This window comes from Numida meleagris, chromosome 13 (genome assembly GCF_002078875.1).
Source record: "Numida meleagris isolate 19003 breed g44 Domestic line chromosome 13, NumMel1.0, whole genome shotgun sequence".
Taxonomy (NCBI): Eukaryota; Metazoa; Chordata; class Aves; order Galliformes; family Numididae; genus Numida; species Numida meleagris.
In genome coordinates, this window is record NC_034421.1 from 453,513 (window position 1) to 479,955 (window position 26,443).

Sequence of the window (26,443 nt, forward strand, 5' to 3'; positions counted from 1 at the left end):
GCAGGAATTCAGTTCCACCCCTTTGCTCCATCCACATTCTGTCAGAGTGCCCCTCTGCTGCCATCTGTCACACGGCACCAACATGTCACGGAATGGTGGTGGGAAGCTTCAGCCTCTGCTGCCATCCCACCAGCATCCGCCTCTGACGTCATGGGCTGACATCGTAAATGGGAGACATTATTTTTGGGGCAGCCCTCGTAATTGGAGACTCATCAGTGTGGAGCCATGGGCTTGAAGTGTTATTACCACACTTCAGGTCTTCATACAGGGCTCAGTTAGTTTCATGTGTTGTTTTGGGAAATAAAAGTAAATTCAGAATTTAAGAAAGCATAAATTACATTCCTTTGTATTTTCTCAGAATTATTACCATTTATTACCGTTTTTAGTTTGGGCTCTTTTTTTTAAAAAAAAAGAAAAACATGCCCTGAATCTTAGATTTTTTCTGAGAGTGTGGCTGACCTCCCCAGGCAACCTCTTTCTTTCTAGGTAAGTTTTAAATTCCTTTTAAGGCAATAAGAAGGCTATGGTATTGACAGCTGTGTTCCATAAAAACTGAAACTTCCTACAGATAAGCCTATACATGAGCATCATGTTCCAGCACAGTAAGCAAGCCACTGGGACAGGGAGCCTGCTCTAGTGGCTGCACCAAGGGCCAAAGCTGCTTTATATGGCCTCAAATCCCATGGGTTTGGCTCAGAAAAGCTTACACTTTTTCTAGAGTAAATACATCAGGTTTTGTTCCTAAAAACAAAGCATCCATAGTTCATTCCAAATTGCTTTCAAAAGGTATCATTCTCCTCACATTGTCATTAAAGATAAGCAATCACAGCAGGCAAAGCAAAATCTGACTTCAGCATCTGTAGTCTTCAACTCTATCTTCTGCTGAGAGCACTGGTCTCGTGTAAAATCCATTGCTCCGTCGAAACAGCAGTTTCCTATGAGCCAGGTATGCTCACAGTTACTGGCTATGATGTAACAATACATTTAAACATGCTTAGTACTACACAGCTACAAATACAGGAGTGGGTGGTTGTTTGGTTCACGTGTAACTGTCACTAATGTACGGCAATTGCAGATATTTTAGAGGTTTAGCACATCTCTCAAATCTGTTTTTGGAAACAATCACAACAATAACATACAGAATAAATAAAATGGTTCAGATTATTAACATGTACTGCTACTTACAGTTATATATGGCTATGTCATTGTGTACTGATGGCACTGATGCTCCTTAATTGAACTCTAGCTAGAAATAAGTGTGAACCGCATCTAATCAATGGAGGACATAAGAAAATTTTACAACATGATTTTTTTCCCAGAGCATCATGGAAGTCTGGGCAACTTCACTGCAGAATTAGCATGCATAGTTGAAGGCTGAACTACAAAGCACTGAATCCTGAAATAATAATACTTGCAAGAAGTACTAATGAAACTTGTGAGGTTTTGTTTGTTTGTTTGCTTTCTAAACCTGCTGCAGATAACCCGAAGTATCCACCGTCAGGGTTTTGACTGAGGGTGTGTGGTCTTCATCCAGGAAACACTTCACACCACTGCATGAGATAGCTTTAGGCGCTCAAGTGCTTTTTATCTAAGTCCCATATGGAAAATAAAACATTATAGGTGGAAACAGTGTCCCTCCCTGCCTGCAGCCGGGCAGGATCCCAAGAGGACTTGTCACCATGCCCCACATGGCTGCGTGTGGTGCCCAGCCCGGCTGGGACTGCCTGGGCTGGCCTCAGGAGCAGCAGTGCAGGCTCCTGGCCAGAAACCTGCACACAGGGCACTCTGACTCAGCACACTGCCAAGAGCTGAGATTTTGCAGGTTCACATTTAAAATGCAAAAACAATGCTTTCTCTCCTCTCAAACCCTCTGTTACCTTGCTATCCACTAGATTACATCAGTGACCCAACATCATGACTCCTCAAGCAGCCTGGTGCAAAATGAACAAAATGCTGGCAACCTTGCTACTAGCAGAATAATTCACCTGTCACAAAACTGCAGCACCTGTTTTCATCTTCACACAAAAGCCTCATATTTTAATATCCCAAAACACAGTGTGTATGGCCTACTTGCTAAAACAATGCTTCTAAAAAATAGGTGCTTATTTCATTGTCTTTTTCTCAACTTCAGGCTCAAGTGACACTGTCTTTAGTTAAAATCTCTCAAGCCTTTGTTTTAAATACATAGCAACACTATGTGCAAGGATAAACAGGAGCAAGTGCTACTGCCTGTGGAAACCATGTAAGTGACAATAGTCAATATTAAAAAAACAAAAATATATTTATATACATCTACAAGACAGAGTACCTGCAACATCACAACTGTCAAAGCTCTTTCACCAATCTTTACTCAAGTGGACTGATGCATGTATAATAATAAATCACACAAATGCTCTTTGTGCCTCTACTTCGTGAAAAGGAATAGCCACAAGGAAAAAAAAATATAACAGAAAAAATTTCATTCTCTTCTTCCTGAATTTCAAAGATGAGAGTCAGAAAAATCCTATTGCATTTTTCAGTTCTGTCAAGGTGAAAGAGGCTCATAATTGACAGTTCAGCATATTCATCTACCTTCTGGGTCTGTCTTGGAAAAGTGAAAGATCTTAAAATTTATTTCAAGAAATGCAAGAACTGTTGGCATACAGAGGAAGCATTCTTATGGTATTTATTCAAGGGATAAAAGTCTCAGAGTTGTACAGCTCTCTCCATCTTATTCTGATTGCAGGCAAATCACAGAATTTTGCTGTGGCCTGGAAACACATCCAAGTCTATTTCATTGCAAATATTGAATTAAAACAGTAAAAAAAATATGGAGGGAATACTGACACACTTCTAGTTTCCAGATTCTGTGCAGCTATTATAACATGAATATCCATACATTCAGGGAACTACATACAGTGTGTGAGTATGTATTCTTTTTTAAATTCCAATACTTTTTTCTCCAAGATTCAGGATTAATGAGCATTTAGCAAACCCAAAATACATGGGTCATATCGCTCAGAAGAAAAGCTGTTCTAATGTCCCACCCTGTATCTATGAAAGCATGCTCTCTCTTAGTCTGTTGCTTTATCTAAATTTAAGAACAAATGGAACTTAACAAAAGCCAAACTCTGTTCAAGATGTTTTTTTCCCCCCTTTCTTGACATGAATTCCTATAAGCACTACAGAATATAACAAAGCATTATTGGTTCTTCGTGAATACTAAGTTGACTCGTGATAATTCCTAGATTTCTAACCATATAAGATTCCATTCTTCCAGGCCAGTGCAATTAGCACATGCTAGCTGCAACAAAGTCTGTAAAGACCAATTACTCAAAATGAAAAAAATAAATTGCTGTATTGTAACAATTCTCCCTCTGCAAATAAAGAAATCAGGAGCAGAATGATATGGAGTGTTTGGTTTCCAAAAAGCACACCAGTGGGGATTCAGATGAACTGTTTATGTTGTCAGACTTTTACACCACAAGTACACAAGGGACCAGTGGTATAGTCAGGAATGCAAGTCCTAGACTGCAAGACCACCATTACTAACATAAGGTCTCCTTGTCTTCTCCTTGGAAGGGGAGAGAGAGAGAAGCAGGTTGCTCTACTTAACCAGTTAAGCAAAGAGATCACTACAGAATCACCCACGGGTGAAACACGACAGTTGTTTAATAGAAATACTACATGGGAGATTAGAACACAATCCCCAAATCCATAATTAAGACACTGAAGGGAGGATTAAATTATTGCTATGTGATTTATCTTTAATTATACTAGAAAGGAACAATTAGGCACAGTATTTCTGGCTGTACATTTATAATAGAGGGAATTTTTCCTTAAGTAGTATTGATTAAGTTGGTGGTAAATCATAATAAAGACAAAGGGAAACACAGAGCATATTGAGTTTCTGTGGGTAGTTTGAGTAATGATCCATTAGTGTAAACAGAGATTATTTACAGTAACACACTGTGAGAAGCAATAGTTTCGAAAGAATTAATACATGGACATAGCCTTTGGTCACTGAGCAAATTTACAGGCATCCAAATACCAGAGTTTCCAGTAGGCTTCCCTTGGGGCAGGGACAGTGCCTGTTTCTGCTTGGAAAATTCTTAACACCAGGAATAAATAAGACTGTATGGAAAAGTTTGCATAATCTGTGAAATGCTGCAAGAGCTCACGGCCTCAGTCAGCTGTGCATGGAGCTTCTTACTCCGGAGCAAAGTCTTTCAGGGAGGTAACAATCCTGGAGACAAAAGCCTGACCCCATGCACAGCTCCTTTTGATTGCGCTGTACCTACAATTTATTCCAGCTCTTCCAGAGGCTGTTCACTTAAGCTTTCCTAAATGAAAGCCCACAAAAAAGTGGGACCTTCAGTATCTGGCCAGATTTGACTCTAAGGCAGAGTAGGCCAAGATCTTGGCTTTGACAAATTTTAGAGCAAACCATAACTGAAGGAAGTATAGGAAGGCTGTTGCCAGAACAGTTCTGATACCAATGAAAAAAGGACAGCATACAAATTAGACGTCTGTGCCTGGAAGAAATCCATAAAACCTTGTTCTTGGAAGACATTCTGAGAAAGCTAAAGAGGCATTCTGCAATTCATTAAAAATTATGCATGCAGAGTAATAGGCCACAGCTAGAAATGTCTGAGAACAGAAGCATCAATTTTACTTTTCATTTTGGGCCTCCATTTTTAAGAACTGCACTGTGTGAAAGACTAATGGTTGACAACAGTCCAGCTAATATGGAGACAAAAATGACAAAAAAGGTCATATTGAAAATGGACATAAATCGTGTCCCTCATTAAGCCTTTAAGCCTGCCTTCTGACATGTTTTACTTTATGCAGGTAGCACTGGGCAGGCACTCAAAATCTGTCCTGGGTGCTGTTCCAATGCCAGAAGGTACCTGAGCTCAAGAGTACTGTTAATTAGCACTGTTGCTAAGTAAATGGTCCCAGTCCCCTATTCATCACTTCATACCAGGTAATCATGGCTACCGTAACAAATTGGTGAAACCCAGCGTGCTGCATTCCTGTTCATGGGTGAGGGAAAAGGACCAGGTTTGAAAAGTTTCTCTTATTCATTAAACTCATCCAGCTTACCCTCCAGAAAGATAAAGGACTGCAAGATAACAGCTTCTTATTTGGATTTTTACTAGAAAAGCAAAGGAAAATCCTTAAGCCAGAAATGTCAGTCATTAGAACATTGCCTCATTCAGGAATGATAACACTGCATGAATACAGATACTGGAAAGAACCATTATGTATCAAACTCAAAATAGTGTTCCTATGATTTAATGAAAGACAGAGCCAGAGCTCAGGGAACTGTCATGGGATAACAATCACCCCACTCCAAGGCATCAGGGCAAACACGACCCACCTTTGGCTGCAAGAGACTGAGAAATAATTTAAATTTAACAGCTCATTTTTATCCAGTGGCTTTTGTGAAAAGGGTTGTTGATCTCAGTCACTTTCCAGTGACAACATTATAAAACACAGCTCTCAAAGAGAAACTACTAACAAGTCTCATTAGGAAGGTCAAAAGGGATGAAGGGGATGAGATGTTCTCAGTTAGGTATGGTACTTCAGCCTGAGGTTAGGGCACACTGGCAATGAGGAGTACAAATAAACACACTGACGTGTGCGCTGCACTGAGGATATAAAAGGTGCCATGACTAATACATCAGCACTGCATTTGTAAATTAAACAGAGATGAGGTATCAGTATGGAAGACACGCTGAATTACTGCTATTCAATTTCTAAGTACTGGCTATTCCATTTCTAAATATTGGCCTAACTCCATGAAAGTAGGTGTTCATAAAACATGTTAGACAGCTTTGGAAACATTCTGAATTTGCCCACCTTTGCAATTCTTGAAAATTCCTTGTTTCACTTCAGCACTGATCAAAACTGTATACTAAGATAGTTTTCAAAATATCATATCTTCATGTTCATACTTTTTCTCAACTTACAAATTACACTATGCAGCCATTTTAATGATTAAGAGAGAGTAATGAACAGTAAGAAAATAGAGGCCATGAAAGTAATTTTCTAGGAGCTGAGACAACTACTTTTATTTTTTCAAATTCTGAATAAAAGCAAAGATAGTGTTCAACAAGGCATTTACCGAGGCCATTTTCTTTGTTAATGATTCACACTGTGGATGTTTTTATTATAATCATAAGAGCTGGACACCTTTTATTTTCAACTGACCTAGAAGCAATTAGATGGGAATATTCATAGAATCATAAGGTTGGAAAAGACCTCCAAGATCATCCAGTCCAAGTCCACCTACCACCAATATTTCCCCACTAACCCACGTCCCGTAGTGCAACATCTAAATGTTTCTGGAGCACCTCCAGGGATGGTGACTCCACCACCTCCTGGGCAGCCCATTCCAATACCTCACCACTCTTTCTGAGAATAAATATTTCCTAAGATCCAACCTGAACCTCCTCTGGTGCAACTTACGGCCATTCCCTCTAGTCCAAATCACTACTTACGTGGGAGAAGAGGCTGAGTCCCACCCTACCACCAACTCCTTTCAGGGAGTTGCAGAGAGCTGTAAGGTCTCCCAAGTCTCCCCTTCTCCAGACTGAACAATGCCAGTTACCTCAGCCACTCCCCGTAAGACTTGTGTTCCAGGCCCTTCACAGCTCCACTGGCCTTCTCTGGACACACTCCAGGGCCTCGACGTCTTTCTTGTAGTGAGTGGCCCAAAACTGAACACAGTACTCGAGATGCAGCCACACCAGAGTTCATCCTCCTCTCTTTCCCTTCCCATGTTGTAGAAGGGCAACACATGCTTATAACCTTGCCTTCTCAAACAAGAATCCTGGAAGTGAGTACAGTGGAGAAAAGAAAGTGAACAGCAAACTCAGCTGGTGTGACTATTCTGGACATAGCTGCATCAGGGACATATTCCCATTCCTGCAGATTCAGGGTAGCTCAGCATTGCCACTCTTTGTCAGAAACAAAAAGGTTTTGTATATACACTTGTTTCCCTGTGTGGTACGCAGAAACAGCAGTATAACTGGCTCCTCAAATGCAGCCATGAGAAGGAACAAGGCAAAAGGATAGGTAAAGCTCCTGTACGAGCTTTGAGACCAAGTGCCGGGTCCTGCACTTCAGTCACAACAACCCCATACATCACGACAGGCTTGGGGCAGAGTGACTGGAAAGCCGTGCAGAGGAAAAGGATCTGGGAGTGTTAGTTCACAGCTGGCTGAACGTGAGCCAGCAGTATGCTCAGGGGGGCAAGAAAGCCAATGGCATCCTGCCTTGTATCACAAGTAGTGCAGCCAGCAGGAGTGGGGAAGTGATCACCCCTCTGTATTCAGCTCTGGTGAGGCTGCACCTTGAGTACCGTGTTCAGTTTCAGGCCCTCACTACAAGAAAGAAATTGAGGTCCTGTACCCTGTCCAGAGAAGAGCAAAGGAGCTGTGAAGCACAAGCCTTATGGGGAGAGGCTGAGGGAACTGAGATTGTTCAGTCTGGAGGAGTCTCAGGCGAGATGTTATTGCTCTATGCAACTCCCTGAAAGGAGACTGTAGCGAGGTGGGGGACAGCATCTTCTTCCAGGCAGCTAGTAATAGGGTGAGAGGTAATTGCCTTCAGTCGCACCAGAGGAGATTCAAGTTGGATATTAGGAAAAATTTATTCTCAGAGTGGTGAGATATTGGAACATGCTGCCCAGGGAGGTGGTAGTGTCACCATACCTGAAGGCGTTCAAAAAAAGGACAGATGTGGCACTGAGGGACATGGTTTAGCGGACCCAGTGGTAATGGGCTGATGGTTAGATCACTTTAGTGGTCTTTTCCAACCTTAATGGTTCTGTGATACTATGATACTAAAATGTCTGGGATAGAATGTGGGACACAGAAGGCTTCCCTGGCCACCTTTCCAGCATTAGCAGCCAGGAGGTAGGTGAAGACTCTGCCCTTCTACACATGCCTGCAACGATGGAGAGTACTGGGCTGGGGTGTGCTGGTGCTTGAAGCCTGTACTGAGGCAGGCTGAGCAACAATCCCTGGATATGCTGACAGGGAGAGGAGGATTGCCAGCACCTTTCCATCTCTAGTCTTGCCTTTTTGGCATGATCTTGAAGAGGTTGCAGAGCTACTTCCAGCTGAGCTAGCTGGTTGTGAGCCCGATAGGCCATCCCAACAGTGATGCCAGAGGCGGTTTTGAATCCAGTGCTCTTCTGCCTGGCTCAGGGTGCCTGCTTAGCCCGGCAGGGACCTCACTCAGTGCCAGCAACACATCTGGACACTGGGACAGAGCAGGGGATGAGCACAGCTCCAGACAAAGTAGAGACCAAAGAGTTAGGCTGAACATATTTTCACAGATTCATACCCTCCAGTCTTGCCTGAGATAGTACAGACAGCTGCAGTAAGGATGTCTTCCAGGGAAAGCAGCACTGACAGCTGTAGACATGAAGTGAAGATATGGCTGAAGATGCCAGAGCACCAAGTGGTAATTCTCTGAGCAGACTGTAGGGAGCAGGAGGACACAGAAAACATCTAACCTAACGTAACGTGGAATAGAAATAAGCAATAAAGAAGCAAAGGCCCTGAGAAAAACCTGGCAACATAGCACAGAAAGAAACGTAGATTTACCTCTGGCATGGCAGTATGAAACAGGATGGTGCATAAGACATTATGCAGCAAGACCCTTGGGACACCAATCCAACAAAATGGTCCCAGCTGTAGCACTTACAACACTGATAACAACAGTGTTTATGTACACACATGCACAAAGGAGACATTTAGTACATCTATGGCTCACAGCACAAGGCTTCACACTAGCTCACATGCTCAGCCTTATGTGACTAATCCATTCTCATTTCCACCACTGGATAAACAGAGGCTTTTTCTACCTTTTCCCTTCATGTCAGCTTCACACCTTTAAGACTGTTCTTGATGAAGCATCTTGCCTATGATAATGCAGCCTGCTATGCCTTATTCTCAGAGGGGTAGAGTGTCCTGTGCCTAGCCTACTGCAGTTATCTTGATAACTGCTTTCAGCAAAGTCCATTTGGATAAAAATATTTGCATTTTGGAAAAATATTTTTAATGAGATGGATAACCTCAATCTACATTCAGGTAGCTGAAGTCTTTTAAAGGCCATGGACATTTGTTTCTTGAAAGCACTAGGATTTTCTCTTGTATTTAAACATACTTTTATTGTTGATCCTTTAGTACTAGAGTTACCACTCCAGAAAAGGCTGTTGAAATGCAGAAATAGAAAGCAGGTCATCGTCATGCTGCACATCAGTGTATATGCATGGACATTATTGATCACAGAAATTACAGAAGAAGAGGTTCTTAAAATGACAACAGGATTGAGACAGCAGCTACCACTATTGTCTTTTAAGTCTAATGGTTAAAAATAAAATGGGAACATTACTGAAATGCTAAATGGGAAATAACATTCCTGTTGATACAGGATTGTCTATGTCTTAGTTATGGAAATATTTTCTTTTTCCTCTGTCCTCCACTTCCATACCTACTTTGCACTTCCTTCAATAGGTCTGAATGTTCATTTTCAGAAGACAGGATCAAATAGTGGGAAGACAGAGGAAGTCACTTAGCATACTTCTGAAAGATCCTTAATTTAAAATACTAAAATTAAATGGTATCTAGTAATATGATGTTCATCTCCTTTCAAAACTGCAATTTAAAATAAAATAAAAAACTAGGAATAAGCCCCTTCCATAATAAATACATGGGTGACCTTTGGAGGAAGGAATATATTTTAAAAAAAAAGTCAGATATTTCACTTCTAGCTGAAATCTGAAACATCACCAATAGCTATACTATTTGCGAGTAATGAGAAAGTTAAAACCAGAAGTAACTGGTCTGTGACCAGTGTCAAGTACATACCAAGAGTTAGAACCAAGACAATCAGCCACACACTGGTGACAAGGCAGTGATTAAGAAGACATGTGAATTCCGTTAAGTCAACAATGCATGCCTCTTCCTAAACCATAGAGTTTTCACAGTGTGTTTTCTCTCTGATGAGAATTTCAAGCTCTGTAAACAGGATTGGACATTCAGACCATCTATCTGCAAGGTATGACGATAACCAATTTCCTATGCTGCACGGTTAGAAGTGATTTACTTGAAAGAAAATGAGTTGGACACTTACCAGATTTCTATTTACCCTTATAAGATACATTTAGTCTACTTTGCATGCATTATTATATTTCAAGTTTCACTTCACAGGCCTAAAGCAAATGAGATGGGCTAAAAATAAGAGAGAAGGAAAAGATATATCAGATTTTTCCCCCAAACATAGTGTTTTCTTTTTCAAAAGAAGCCACCTGTCTGACCTTCTCTCAATTTTTTTTTTCCCTTAGAACTCTTGTGCTTATATTTGGATAAAACAACATTATTTAAATAGGATGGCGGATGCTGGTGGGATGGCAGCAGAGGCTGAAGCTTCCCACCACCATTCCGTGACATGTTGGTGCCGTGTGACAGATGGCAGCACAGGGGCACTCTGACAGAATGGCGCCTGACGTGGAAGTGCGGATGGAGCAAAGGGGTGGAACTGAATTCCTTCATGTGGAAAAAGTGGTCCCCATTGACATTCATCAATGCTTGCATACATTTATGGAGACCGAACAGTGGGTGTCAGCGCAGTGAGGTGGGGGGGGAGTGGAGGGGAAGGGGGGGCATTTCAGCCATGGTGACAGTGGTCACTTCTACTGGTGCAGATTTGTATGAGTGCAGCATGCAGGCTCTTGTTCACTGCTGGCAAAAATGCATAGTTCATGGTGGTGACAAAGTTGGATAAAAAGTACTCTGTAGTTGATAATTTTCTCTATCAAATAGTGGTATTGTGTTCTTTGTTGTAGTTTCCATGGAAATAAACAGGAGGCATTACTTTCAGAGCATACATAAAAGGGCAAATCCCAGTTAACGTGGCCCAAATAATTGCTCACTCATAAAATTTTCCATGTTGATTAAAAGGAACCACAGATAGGAATAACATCTAAAGATTTAGGGAAGAGCCACTGATGTGGCAACCCCCACTGCCAATACAAGCTGGCAGATGAAAGGATTGAGTGCAGCCCTGCCAAAAAAGACCTGGGGGTAATTGTGGATGGGAAGCTGGGCATGAGCCAGCAATGTGCCCTTGCAGCCCAGAAAGCCAACCGTATCCTGGGCTGCATCCAAAGCAGCATGGCCAGCAGGGCAAGGGAGGTGATCCTGCCCCTCTGCTCTGCACTGGTGAGACCTCACCTGGAGCAATGCGTCCAGATGGGGAGTGCTCAGTACAGGAGAGACACGGAGCTGTTGGAGTGCATCCTGGGAAGGACCACAAAAATGATCCATGGAATGGAACACCTCTCCTATGAGGACAGGCTGAGAGAGCTGGGGCTGTTCAGCCTGGAGAAGAGAAGGCTGCGAGGTGACCTGAGGGCGGCCTGTCAGTATCTAAAGGGGAGCTACGGGAAAGAAGGGGACAGACTCTTTAGCAGGGTCTGTGGTGACAGAAGAAGGGGAAACGGCCTCAAGCTGAAAGAGGGTAGGTTTAGGTTGGGTATATGGAGGGTGGTGAGGCACTGGAACAGGTTGCCCAGAGATGTGGTTGTTGCCCTGTCCCTGGAGACTTTCAAGGCGAGGCTGGGTCAGGCCCTGGGCAGCCTGATGGAGCTGCAGTGTCCCTGTGCATTGCAGGGGAGTTGGACTAGATGGCCCTCAGAGGTCCCTTCCAAATCTAACGATTCTATGATTCAAAGAATTAAATCATCCCTTTCAGAGGTCAATCCCTTGGTATTAACTGAAAAAGGCAATAGTTTCACAAAGCTAACCAAAATTATAACTGTGCTCCTACTCCCGAAGGATTCATTCTGCATACTGAGAGAAAGGGCTTGAGTCCTCTAAGTGCCATTATCTCTAAGAACTCACCTGATGGATGAAGTACTGTAAAACTGACACACAAAAAAAATCCGTATGTGCTGTCAGGCCTTACAAGAGGAGAAAGAATAGAATTAAAGAGCAGTTAGTAAAATTTAACTTGTGAATTAAATGACAGGGAAAAGAAAGTGAGGAAGGAGGAGAAATCAACAGTAAGTTTATCAAACTCTTTATAACATCCGGTAAAAACACAATCGTGAATAATAACTAATACAAATCTGTCACGAAAAATGGAGCTAAGCCTAAGCAATTTTCTTCCATGAGAATATAACAGGCCCTTTTGTTAGGAGGAAAGCAGTAGATATAATAAATCCTCCTCTTTAATAAGACTTAAGCTGTTTACAGAAGACAGGTGCAAAACTGTCTAGAAAACTGCAACGCAGAGAATAGTTCTCAGTGGTTCATATTTTTCATAATGGAAGGACATAATGAGTAGAGTTCTGTAGGAATTTTTTTTGTCTCTAATACTGTGCAATACTGTCATTAATGAGGAGGAAGATGGAACAGAGCATATATTTATTACATTTGCGGACAACATGAAGCTGGAAGAGGATTCCAAGTGCCTTGGAGGTCTAAATTATGTATAATTCAAACAATCTTAAAATGCTGGAATAAACGTGACAAAATAAGACGCATTTCAGATGTAACATCCTACACACAAGCAAAATAATCTAAATGAATGCAGGATAGGAACAGCAAGGTATGGCACAGTCTACCATATAAGGAATTCTGGGCTTTGGAGGATCAGGGGCAGAAACACACCAATAATATCATGCTAATGCCAGAAAAGAAATGGTATAGTAGCATGCTTTAATAAGTAGAAATCTTGTAAGATACGAGAAGTATGATTGTTCAGAAAGGTCAGTCTTACGAGACCTCTAGTCATTTTGTGAGAAAAAAAGTGAAAGAATTTCTGTTACATAGTCCAGGGAAGGCTGAAGAAAGACCACAGTAGTGACTTTAAAATACATAAAATGCAGCAGCAGAAGGGATGGTAATGAGCTACTCTCCATGTCCTTGGAGGATAACAGAACTAATGGACTCAAAGGGGATGCAAAACACATAACAGGAGGAATTTCCTAATAGTGAGGGTACTACTAGAATAGCACTAGAATTGGCCCAGACTGTGCAGGTAGGTTGTGGAGCCCCTCATCAGAGGCATTTTAAAAACAGGGAATTCCTGAGAGGAATATGGGATAAAAATGATAGTTTTTTGAGGAGTTAGTCATTTGTATTTCCTATAATGCTACGCAACAAGATAACATGTATCCTACTCAGTAATCAGTAAATTTTGGTCCCCATCGATCTAAATGCTAACAAATTACAGCTATTTCTCCAAGAGCAGGACTGTAATTCTTCATTGCCCTTCAGAGTTCCCTCTCCGAGTTTTTACTTGCTTAACAGAGACTAACAAAATAAAAAAGGGCACCAACATTACTAAGACTTGCACATGGGCCTCAGGGAAGGAAAGATCTACAACTGGATATTGCAGCTTCATGGCAGCACAGTGATGCATTTTCATCTCTAGAGAGACTCAAAGACTGAACTAAATTATTCCAGAAGGGAAAAAGCGTGCTATTCTCCGCTGCTGGGTCTGGTATGTAAGGACAATATACACCGCTGGGATAAATTCAGGTGAGATGCACATTTCAGTAAAATGTTTCTCAAACTCCACATTAGCTAGATTATCAGCTACTGAAATTAACCCCAGCCTTTGCTAACAGAATGCTGAGCAGCTTCCTCAAATATTAACTTCATCTCTGCCTTATACTTTAACTCCTCATCTATTTCTGCCCCTGAACAACGTAAAAAACCTGCAGGCAATTTGTTACCTGCAAGGTATAGGCTGGGGACCACTGAGCTACTGCTTAGGCATAAGAGTAAATAACAAATACATAATAGTCACTAACATGTTTGTTTTTACAGTATTTATATTGTCTAATCCTTCCCTTCTAAACTGTTCATGTATTAGGGCAGCCACTAAACAATCTAGCGGAATGCCTCAACTAAGGGAATTTTTAATATATTCAGCTAACATAAAAAGTTACACTTACTGGTGGTCCAACAGTCATTATGGTAGGAGAACACAACAAACATAGAAGGCATAGAAACATTTAGAAGAAATACCAAATATTATAATGTCACCTTTCTTAAGCAAAAGTATGCCTATTGCTGAAAGAAAAGTAATTTAAACGAAAGTGATAAATTAGCAAAGTAAAGGAGCAGAGCTGGTTGCTGCATCTTAGCAGGCTTTATTTCTATGAGAAGGTACAGAACTGTTTCATTTGTAGAACAACTGATACCTTACGGGAAAGTGTTAAGAACATTTTTCTAGGGAAAAAAAAATTGTCACGTAAGTCAAATTTGCTTAATTTATTTTTTCTTAATTTGCATGGCTAAGGATATTTGCAGTGCTCAAAGTGTGGGTAACTGGTGGGTTTAATTAATTTCTCAACTCTGCTACTTGAGGCAAAAGAAGATGAAGAAAACCAGAAACGTGGGTGGGAGAGAGAACACAGCACTGCTCCCCGTCCTCCCACAACTCAAGTGTTAGAAATTGATATGAAAGCATGGTCCTGATATCTGGAGAGTTCATCTGCTTATTGCCTTCTTAAAGTTTATAATCCTCTGTTTGTGAAGGCACGAGTTGCTCTAGAAAAATATTACAATGTCACAAATCCTATCAGAGGATTATAAGTCTGTCAGGTTGTGAGTAATTATGAAGGGAAAGCAAACCTTTACAGGATACAAAAATAACCTTCATAAAAAGAGACAGGGTGTCACATAAAAGTCTACACAGAAAACCAACCTCAGAGTGCAGTGCTTTTGCAATGCAAGAGATCAGAAAATATTACAAGAGTGTGAGTGCCATGGTACAGCACTGAGCACAAGAGAAATGAAAAACAGGAGAGTGAGGTTTCCAGCCAGTTTAGTCACAAGGCCAGTGATATCCCATTCCCACCCTCCTTGGATGGCAATAACACTGCCAACTGATTTCACAGAACTCTGTCCCTACACACTTGGAGTCCAACCAGAAACCAGGAGCCCAAGCCTGAAACACAATCAAGTCCCCATCTCCTAAATCACTGTGTTCGCAGAAAATCTGGCACTTCACAGCAGTGGGATGCTTTGGTTGCCAGCTCTTGGATGTAACTGATACACAGAGATGCAGTTGTCTCTTTTCCCATTTGTAACCTGTCACTGGCACGAGATTTTCATATACATAAATACTTCCACAGATTTAAACATTAAGTGGCACCAGCACATTCAGTAGAAAAGAGGACCTTTTACAGGGACATTACGTTTGCTCTTCCATTGCTGGACTCAGATGGCCACATCCCTTCTGAATTTCTTTCACGTTTCAACCACTCCAAAATTTGTTATGCAAAGAAAAATGTCTGACAGTTACTTAGGTAAGTGCCTGCAGGATGTACACAGAAAAATAAAGAGAGGGGAACTTGTATTGTAAAATCAGTACTGTCCTCATTTGCACTTAAGATAGAAGTACTGAAAATTAAGAGCCCATCTGTCTGTGAGTGTGTGTTGGTAGCATTGCCCACATCTGACAGCAGTACAGAATTCCACTACACAAGAAGGAAATGGGAATTTTGCCACTTGTAAACCAGGCAAGTGTATTGTTCAAGTGACAACAGCACTGTGACTGCAGCTTACCTCTCCTGCCAGGAGAAAGTCAGTTCCTTGTAAGTTACAGACCGAGGGCAGAACATTGTGGATTTTGTGACCTGGCTCCTTGACCTTCTTTCCTGTGTCTGAATGAGTGAGAGCTAAGGGATTAGCTAAGGAGCTAAGAGGCATTATGCCATTCCATCTCTTGCCAAGCTTCAACTTGAACCAATAGGCCTTTCTGGGGTCAGTCAGCACTACATCCCTGCTGACTCACAAATGCTCGCAGCAGGGGATACCCTTCACTTCTTCACGCTACATGCTGTCAGCACAGTCCACAACACCATTTTCATAAGGAGTTTAATACCTTTTTGAATCTGACAGTGTAACTGAAGATGTACCTGGGCTCGGTATTGTTCTATTTTGGTGGAAAAAAAACTCTTATCCTCAGAAATCTGTTGTGGATATCCACATGTGAAACAGTGTGCAACCTCTACCATGGGACACAGCAACAGATCAAGAGGCTAATCATGTAAGAAATGAATAACAAACATCACTAGACATCAAGAAGCTGAGAGACATTCAGTGGCACCTAGGAGAATCAAGAGCATGGCATATGGCATGGAGCTACTCCTACAATTGCTAGATAGGACACACGAAGGCAAAAGACAGTACGTTTGATGATGAGCATTTACATTGTAGACTGTCACTTCCATTAAACAGAAACATTTTTTTGCTGGATGAAATGCCATCCTACTCATCTCAGACCTTTTTTGTGATGGTGATTAGACAGGGAAGTTCCCTGTGTTAGAAGAATGTTTTTATGTTACGGTGCAGAGACAGAAGATAACTGGCTAACATAAAATGCCATGAAAAGTATATACTGCCTCAGAACCATCATGTTTAGACAAAATATGACTACTCACATGACTTGTGCATCACTGATTATAAAAAAAAAGTCTGAGTATCATAAGGAACAGAGACTGGCAGGGATGACTTACTGATACCACTATACGCACAGAAACACAACTCCATGTGAAAAACTGAAAGTAGAACTTCATCTCAAAAGCTGCACTGCAAGGCAGCAAGTGGTTGAGAAATTATATCCATAATGATCAGAGCTTGCAAAGACTGTCAGATGAAGAAAGACTGAAAGGAGCAAAAATATTTACTTTATATGCAATAATGAGTGGTACAGAAGCTGGATTGGGAGGATCTCTTCTTGCTAAAAGGCAAAATCAGTGAAATTGCAAGGCAGAGAAATTAGGACTTGATAACTGGAATACTTTTCAACTCAGGACTTCTACTTGACTGTGAAAATTTTTGCTGTAGAGTGCTGCAAATTTACCAAGAGCTGAAATACCATCTTATGACTGTGGAGAATTAGGTCGTGAAGATTTATAGCAGTTAACAGAAAATGAATTATAGAAGAATTTGAAAAGAGTGTTGTTTTGGGCCATAATCCGCACTGCTGTATTTGGGCATTACCTGCACTGCCTAATCGGGGCGTCTGTTTATCTCTTCCAAAAGCAGAGCAGGTAATGCCCAAATACAGCAGTACAGAGGACGGGATAAACAGACACCTTCCAGAGACACTGGGGGCTCTTGCACCCTCTGTCAGACATCTGGTACTGGACAGAGAGCGGCTACTGAACTGAACAGGCCAGAAACAATATGTATATATCTACATTTCCACAAACAGTGCATTATCTAATGCTACGCAGCCTGACTTTGAGATATCACCTACTGCAGAACACACCCTTTACTGCTGCTGCATGCATTGATGCTCTGGACATGAATAAAAATATCCTTTAAAAATACAACAATTAATATGAATCTGAAGGAAGAGGAAAATAATCTAAATAAAAAGGCAATGAAAATGGTAATACAAGAACTATGAAGAGAGAGAATAAATGCAAATTATTCAGCTGTAAGAAAACGCGCACACACACACACACAAGGGGTAGGTCAGTTTATCTGCCCTGGGACAAGCTACAGGGATGCAAGAGTAAGTATACTGGCTGAGGTACCGAGCTTCACTCCAACAGGAGACTGTCCCATTAATGGAGAACAGTCTCATTATCCAGAAAGGAGTCAACCAAACAGGTGCACACTTACAGGCACAATCGAGATTTTAAAATCCCACAGCTTTGATAATATCTGAAATTCAGCAGCAAACAGCACCCACACTTTTAATTGGTGAGGCTTGTAGGATTGTGAGTATGGACCACATTTGGATGCAATGCCGGCTGGATGAGCTGGTCTTTACAGTTAAGTACAATACACTCAAGAACAAAGAGAGAAATATGCATGTTGATACAGTGCAGTTTTGGAGAGGATGGGAGCAGGTTTTTACTGCTAATTGCTCAGGTCTACCCTGTTTTCACAGCTGTTATTTTCAATGTGAGGTAGTTCAGGGCATATATTTTTGTCTTGAGTATCTGAAAATGTTCAGCTACTGTAATATTTTGCTTTGAATTTTCCTTTTTTCCACCTTGTTTTTCCAGTCTTCTTTTGACTGTCTTGTTCTCATCTCTTTCATACTTGTGTCTGCAGGTGGCTTTCACTGCAAAATCTTATTCTGCTTTCCTACCCTTCTCCTATCCTCTCCTGTTTTGTTACTGCATCATCTGTCTCATTTGTTCTTTTCCTTTTTCCTGAAACTGCTCATTTACTAGTAGATCCCATCCTGTGCCTATGGAGTTTTTCATTTTCTGTGTCTCCAAGCACCGAATCATTGACTTCATTGCGGCAGAAAGGAATGAATCCCCAGGCCACTCTGCAGAAGAGATTTTACTCTCCCATGGCTAAAGAGCAGGAGAGGTGGCTGAGCTTCAAGGAGTCTCATGCTTGGCTGTTGCTGAACAAGCTTACTACTGAGAGCATCCCTCTGCCTAACCCTGAATATTTCCCTTATCTCTGGCAGCTTCTTGACAATAATCAAACCAGCTGAACAGCATAACATATACTCTAAACAGCGCAGAAAACAACAACAGAAATGTCTAGGGTCTTTGGCCTTTTTCTACCACATTCATACCCGTGACCACAGTATGTCATGTCAATACCAGGTTCCTAATTCACATTTAGTAATTGCTTAGATGCCTATTTCCCAATTTCTGAATAATGTGCATAAATTTGATATGATATCATCTTAATTGCATAGAGTGCACCTAAACTACAACAACTGACTATATTACTGTTGTCACCATGATGCACACTACAGCCACTCCAAAATTCACAGTCTGGATTTTATTTTCTGCCCTTTTGCCTCCCGCAAGCATTTTTTCCACACCTAGACCTTCTACTGGAATAACAGTCAAAAGCACTCTTCAGCATGTGAAAGTATTTTCTGTGTTTATCTTGTTTCCCGTATGTCTCACACTCTGCCTAGCAGATGTCTACGTTTTCTACAGTGAACTCCAGCATGTTTTTTCCAAATCTTCCTCTTGGGATGGCTATAGGAAGACAGAGAGCAAAGCACTAACACTATGTCCAGAACAACTCCTCGAACAGCCTGGCATCACATTACCTTGCTTCAACAGAAAATAAGAACATAAGTTTTGAAACCCGTACAGTTTTTTTTACGTATCACCATTTCTAATCAGGTCTGACTGTTCATGCTAGAAGCTGTGGCAAAAGCATTTTTTTGACTGCTTGTGATGTTCGTGTTTTCTGTCTTTTAAAAAGAAATACATAAACTGGCAGTGACACAGTGCAGCTGGGTGTATGGAATACTGTGCTGGACAATGTACCCATATCAGGCTGCCAAAAATAATGCATCAGCTCAGCCATATCTTTCAGGTTAAAGCTGTCCCCATTTAGTGAGGCCAGTTATTTGTAAAATACCATGCATATGATATCTGGTTTATAAATATAAAGGATTTAACCTTGGTACCAAAGGTCAGTGATAAAGACAGGTGGGATTTTTCTGGTTAACTCTCTTCCAAATCAAAACAATCCCTTGTATTCCAAAGTACCCTCAAATACTTTGAATAATCCAATGGATTATTATTTGTTCCCCAAAATTTAATGCTTTAATCAAATTTCAGGAAAATCAAAATCTCAAACTGAAAAATCTCAGATTTCCCACTGAGATCTTCATGGAATTGCAGACATATTTCCTTATTCCCTTTCCAGTACTGCTGAGACTGAAGCAGTGTCTGTGAGTACAACATTATTTGGGATGGTATTTTTCTAGTTTCAAATATGAATTACTCAAGCACAGTGCAAGGAAGTCCTGCTTAAAACCTGTTATTTGGTCATGGTTAAACCTGGGCTCCCCCCAGGGCTAGCATGACACCCCTCAGCACATTAACTGCTGCAGAATTTGCATTACATCGCTGTTGCGTCAGCTATGAACATTTCTGGATAGTATCCAAAGATAAGTGAACTTACCCATCATTATTACATTATTTTTGGAGAAAACAGCAAAAATGTTCAATTTACAAACATTTCAGGAAATATGCAGATAAGGAATCAGATCACATACAGTCTAGCAAGCCTGCAAAGAAATGCAGCATTCCCTGATTATGATCAGTGAAGACTGAAAACATGTATGATTCAGATTTAAGCAGGTGAATATATCAAGCTAATTAGACTTTCGTTTAGGCCCTGGGAATCGAGCCCATTCAGAATCTCTCATAAATAGGAATCTTTCTTCAATATAGTTCACTGTGCTGCAGTTTGGCCTTTTGTTTAATTTACTTTGTGCAAATAGTCAATTGAATGAGTAATCTGAACTGTGCTTTCTACGCGTAGACTTAGTTCCATGTAAGCAGCTGGATACAAATGAGTGGGAACGTGTAGTCAGTGCAGCAGTGAAAGCATGACTGTCATTAATATGATTGAAATTCATAATTTAGAAGAGTTTTGGGCTTTTAATTAGAACAAAAGTCAAAGACGATCTGGAAATGGAAAAAACATTTTCCTGCTTTCCTCTTAAAAAGTCGAAAAGAACAAAATCCCAGCAAAATGAATCCTAGTAACAATGCCTCAGAACAGCTGAAAGAAAATGAAGTACACCTAGTTCGGTTACCACAGCACATTTCTGGGGTAACTTTCTTCATTACTTTTAAAAAGGTGACTGAATAAAAGTGGTAAGAGATAGAAGACAGAGAAGCAATCCTGGTTAACTACACCTTATTTACACTGCTTCTCCAAATCCTCCACAGTTGCAAGTCACTTTGGCAGTGAGAGCAGAAATCCTGGTGCACACAATACTTTTATCACAGTGAAATCATGATGTTTCAACAGACTGAACAGTAAGAACTCCCTCAAGGGAACTTCATGGTAGCAGCATCTGCAAAGCGCTGATTTAGATCTACTCAGAAGAAAATGAGGGAAGGTAGTGGTAAAAGGCAGCTACATTCCTTATATTAAAGGTCCCACCATGCCTCCACCTTTTGAGTTGCCATTACTGAAATACAGCCATGCAATCATTCTTCCTCAAAACTAGAGAGGCATTTGGAGGATACAGCTGGTTTGGACAGAGTGGTCAGCTATATTATGGTACAAGCCATTGCAGCAAGAGGCTTTCCTCAGCCGTACTCTAGAGATGGAATGGAAGGATGAGACCCTGTTGCTCTGCAGAGGCAAGTGAAGCCTCAGTCTGACCAACAGGGACTGCAGGAGGCAGCAGCAATGGTGAAGATAAAGAAAGTTATCAAACACTCTCGCTTTCCTCTCCTTTCTCAGCAGTAAATCCGTTAAACAGCTTTAGAACTCCTGCTCATTCACTCAGCTTCATTAATTAGCTGCAGAAAGCCATGTGGCTCAATTCCCTTGAAATCCTGATAAGCTGCAGTGATGTACATTAGCAGTATTTGGCTTCTGGTTTTAGGTATGACTGCTAAAGAAAAAGTTACCTTGATATGAAACTGATATCCGCTGCCAGGGAAAAGGGAAAAACATAAGGATGAAGTGTGAGCTTTGAAGAAATTACCCAACGATAGTCATGAGCCAGAACTGCACATTCTACACTGAGGCCATGTCTACAGCACACAACATAACGTGGTGCAAATAACCAAGCTCATCCAGGTACTAAAAGCAGTGCAACCATGTATACACAGCAGCAGGCTGGAGTCAATTTAAAGTAGCTTGGCTATGTAACTGCACAGAGTGATACGACTGCCCTCTATTAAAGCTATCTTGGGATAAACTAGACATTTTGGTTTATACCCTGAAGTTGTAATGTCATTCTTTGTGTTAGCATTCAATTGTTTTGAAAACTGACTTTGTAGTTCAAAAATTTTCTTTATACAAAAGTTAGCATGTACTACTACAATAATTCATCAGCCTTTACTCATGATATCAACTGTCTGAATCACAGATTTGCTGTACTTTAACTCCCACTTTGCAGTAAGTAGTGTTTTCTTGCATTAAATCTCATGACATAACCTGTCTAATCTATAGTGGATAACAATGTTAGAATCCTAAGACTGATCTTTTTTTTAATGCTTATCAATTTTCTTTATTAATACAGATCCACCACAGATGAATAATATCATGCCAACATCCCCCCTCCTTCCTCAGATGGCACATCAACACTCATATCCCAGCCTGGGACAGATAACAAACCCGTATGAGCAACAGCCCCCAGGCAAAGAGCTTAACAAGTACGCCTCTCTAAAGGCAGTCGGTAAGTCAGTAACATTATGTACCACTTCTGCTATCCATCAGCACGCTGCATTTTCTGCTGTTAGCTGACATTCTGCTTCAGAGTTAAAAATGAACTCTTGCTCTTTTTGACCACTTCGTTACAGAATTTGCCCTTTTTCATATCATGTTAGTTGGAAATGTATAAGAATGAACAGGAGAACTGCAGTTAGAAAATTATATATAAGATCTGGTGATCATACGCTTGTGTCTAAACATTCATAAAAGATCAGCCATACCTTCACTACTTTCAGTAAGTTTCACCTACACTGTACACAGTGTTCAGCTCTAGTTCTATCTGCCCTGAATATGCCTATGCACACACTTCAGTAGGTATTTTCTGCACCTATTCGTATAAGAACAGTATCAGATATGTCACAGATCTAAAGCATGTAATTAATACATCTGCGGAGTTATTCCAAGAGGAGGCAAACTTGAATGCTTCAGAAGTAACATCTTTCATCACATTTTTCGCAGAATGTGCATTAGTAGGTCACCACAGGAATATTCTGAGGCCTTACAATTTCCAACAACTAGTGTATCACAAGGTTCCTAATAAAGATCCTGGTGTTAGCTTTTTTCTGCTATTGATTAATGTTATACACTATTATCTTAATAAAATGAGGTAATGGCTTCAAATAAACAGTTACAGAGAGGAAAGAGGACAATGGTAGATAAACAGCAACATAACTTTCACCTTAGAAGTGTAAGTTCCTAACACTTCTCAGGAGCTGCAAATACTGACTGCACATCATGGAATGACAGAAAGCCTTTCTCAACTTATAGGTTGAGATTCTGATGGACCACAATTAATGAAGAACTTCTGGGGCAAGCTTGCCACCAAATAGATTTCCACTAACCCTTGCTCAGCTTACACATATAAGCGGTACATACACATATACACGGAAAATCATTCCTCCCTGAATTCAGAGCAGCATCACACTGCCTATTTCCAGATAGCTCTATTTCCAGAGCTATTTGCCTCAGTAAAAAACAAAACAAAACAAAAACCAAGCAAAGAAGCAAAACCCCAGCAGAACAGCTGAGAACATTCTGACTTCAGATTTTCTTTTGGCTTTTCAATTACAAACTGATGTTCCTAATCTCCAAACTTCAGAACAGCAGGCCTCTAACAAAATATACATCCAAGTCCCATCTCAAATACTCTAGTTTTGCTTTAGTTTTTGAATACAGAGTAGCTTTTTATTTCCTCTTTGGCAGGTGCTACTGTATAATGATGTGGCGATGATCACTGATTTATGCACTGACATCAGGTTTCTACTTCAGCTATCATCTTAGGTCAAGCCAATCACCAAAACTAAAGGGTGCTTAATCGTAATAAAACCAGAACTTAAACATTCAGAAGGAATTTCTCTCATCTGCCAAAGAGCCACTGAAAGGTGGTTGTTTTTTTAAAAATTATTACATGAAAACTCAGGTAATTCTTGGGTGTCTGAATACATCTTTCTAAAGCAGCTAGATTATAACCATTACACTTAAATCAAGCTTGAAAGATTGCACATTTCAGTTCCAGAATCACATAAGGCCTCTCAGAATCTTAATCTAAATTAAACATAACTTTTTCAGTGACATTTTCTTCCAAGAGGATGTCACCATCTTCCCATGCTTTTCCCCTATCTTTCCCATCTCCCATCTCAATTCTTCTTCCTGCAGATGTACTGGTTTCAGACCTCGTTAGCCAAGCTTTTGACTCCAGTGAATCATTGTACAGGAAATGTACAAAATCACTGCATTGTTATCCACGCTTCTCAGCAGAAAACACAAGAGATGTTCAAACTTACACACTCAGAACTCTTTTCTGGCCTTACACAGCCAACTCAAGACACTCAAGTGTTTAACTGCTTCCCAACTTTCAAGGCCAGGACGCCTTCCAGATTCACCTCATGAGTACCTCTCAAGATCACAAAGCAGTTTTCCCAAGGCGTCAGCCAGGCTAGGGTTTGGGACCATGCAGACACCAAGCTGGCCATACCACACATTCTAGACACAGGTGCTAAAGGTACTAATGGGGTTCTTCCAAAATGGGTGAGACTTGCATGTTGCCTAGAACTGGAGGCAGTGAGGTGAAATCAGTCAGTCTCCTCTTCTATAATTTTTAATATGAGTTTGGTTTGCTTCCTTAAAAACAATGAGAGGCTTCACCCACTCCCTGCAAGAGATTTTATTCCTTCTGCAGAAAATGAGCCTGCAAGAAAATATGCTGGAGCTCTCCTGGAAGTGCTTCTGCTCTGTATTCACTGCAACGAGGGTTATCTCACCAACCCATGAGGGAGTTGCTGGTGGGGAAGGAGGGGAAGATTTGCAGGATTTTAAGTGTCTCACAGGGCAGGATGGGGTCTTACCTCCCCCACCCCAATGCTGCTTTCCCCTTGGCTCCCCACGCCAACTTCCTTTTGCTCTCTGAGCAGCAAGCTGCTGCTGCTAGTGTTAGACACATATTTCAAACAAGCCCGTGCAAGGGACTCAAGACACATCACATTGCGCATGGTGCCCTGGGCCACAGATTCACCTCCTTATACTGACAGCACATTTTTCTTCATAAAGAATGGGCAGGCCTCCACCTGGAGCTACTTATCTGGTGTGCTCAGAAGAAACACGGGACAGGGAGAAAGCCCTACATGCCCACACTGGCTGTTAACCCTGTCCTGCATACCCTGTAAGTGGCCAGACGCTGACCTCTCTCAGCATGAGGCCTCAGCCGCCCTCTGCTGATGAACCTGGGTGGATGACTGCGGTCCGCTCCCCAGTTTTCATACATCTGTGTGTAGAATTGCAGAATTCATTCCGGCTTTATGAGAGCTCTAAGAGAAAACAGTAACTGGCCCACATCAGGCTCACCACTATAAATTTAACCTGACTACAGCTCAACTTTGCAACAAATAAACACAGACTGAGTGCACCCCTGCCTGGTATTCATGTCACAGGGCCATGACATTTTTAATATAATACTATTCAGAGTCAGATTAACTGAATCCTGTAGTAGGTTAATGAGCTTGTGTAGTCTATCTCCCTTTACATTTATAGATAGTGGCTAGAGGGTAGATTCAGTTGCCAGAACAGAAATTCAATAAAGGATACGTTCTATATCTCTCCGTGTATTTGAGGAAAATCATATTCATTTAAGTGCTTCTCAATCTGCACAATCCCACTCATCAGTTATAGTCCAGTGTGCTTAATCCTCTTTTTTAAGGAGGAGGTGGGTGGCAGAAGGAGCATTCCTATTGGTTTCTAGCAACTGGAGTTGTACTGTATTAATATCACCCATCCTAATGTGGCGATAACTAGTAAGAAGTTTAGATAACTGAAAAAGTTATGTTTTACCAGAGGCAGCATTAAATTAATTTCCACACAGTTGCTTTCTTCTGAACTACAGACGTCCTAAAAATTTGGCAGTATAATTTCTGAAGTGAGCCACTTATCCTCCAGTGACTGGCCGCTGTGAAAATTCAGATCATGGAAAAGTAATACGTCGCAGTACTCTTGGTTCTGGATCCTGTTCAGGACCTGCATTAAACTCAGTATCTAAAGCTCAAACATTTCTGAAAACAAGAGACAACAGTGCCATTGCTATTAATTTGCATTGTGTTACTGAACGATAATAACCAATACCTTGCAGGTGAGGCCAAGTTGACCTGTAAGAAGTTATTTATAAGCTACATTCCGTACTCCAAATCTTACAGCTTAGCAGGGTGCAACACAATGTGTGCACTGCAGAGCAGCTGATTCAGCACAACAGGGGAGGAGAGAGCTGAAACTGCCAATATGGATGTTTTTTATTCAAAAAGTAAAATACTTTTATGTGAACCAGTTCAAACTGCACATCCAAATCCTTACACTTTCAATACAAGAGAATATTTTCCTCATTTCCAGTTACGAATTTACTTGTTGCAGCTTCCAGAATTCCTTAAGTACTGACCAGCAACCACCCATCAAATTTACCTTTTCCTCTTACCATCTGCTAGCATTTACATCTCTGAATAACAGGAAAACACTGTGCGCCTATTTTATATTCTCAGATGAGTGCTTTAAGCACAACAAGGTAATAGTGAGTTGAGACTTATTCATTGATTTCTTCACTGCAGCAGAACTTTTCTCTCCTTCTACCTTAACACATGCACCACCAGGGAATAGTCAGCAGAAGGCAGAGAGCCCCTGTAAATGAGACACAGCAACGTGCATTTCCTGAAAGAAAGGATAAGAGGCCCATCTCCTTGCATCCCTAGCCTACCTGCCTG

General features: G+C 41.1%; 1 protein-coding gene and 1 long non-coding RNA gene across 19 annotated transcripts in view; one reads left to right on the forward strand and one right to left on the reverse strand.

Annotated features, from left to right (window-relative positions):
• SHISA9 (shisa family member 9) overlaps positions 1-26,443 on the forward strand; it is a 168,601-nt gene that overhangs the window by 124,871 nt on the left and 17,287 nt on the right. The window contains 1 exon segment of the mRNA XM_021411205.1: positions 22,015-22,170. Coding sequence (XP_021266880.1) covers positions 22,015-22,170 — 156 coding nt within the window.
• Positions 1-26,443, reverse strand: part of LOC110405685 — a 382,975-nt gene that overhangs the window by 84,581 nt on the left and 271,951 nt on the right. The gene's annotated exons all lie outside the window — the stretch shown is intronic.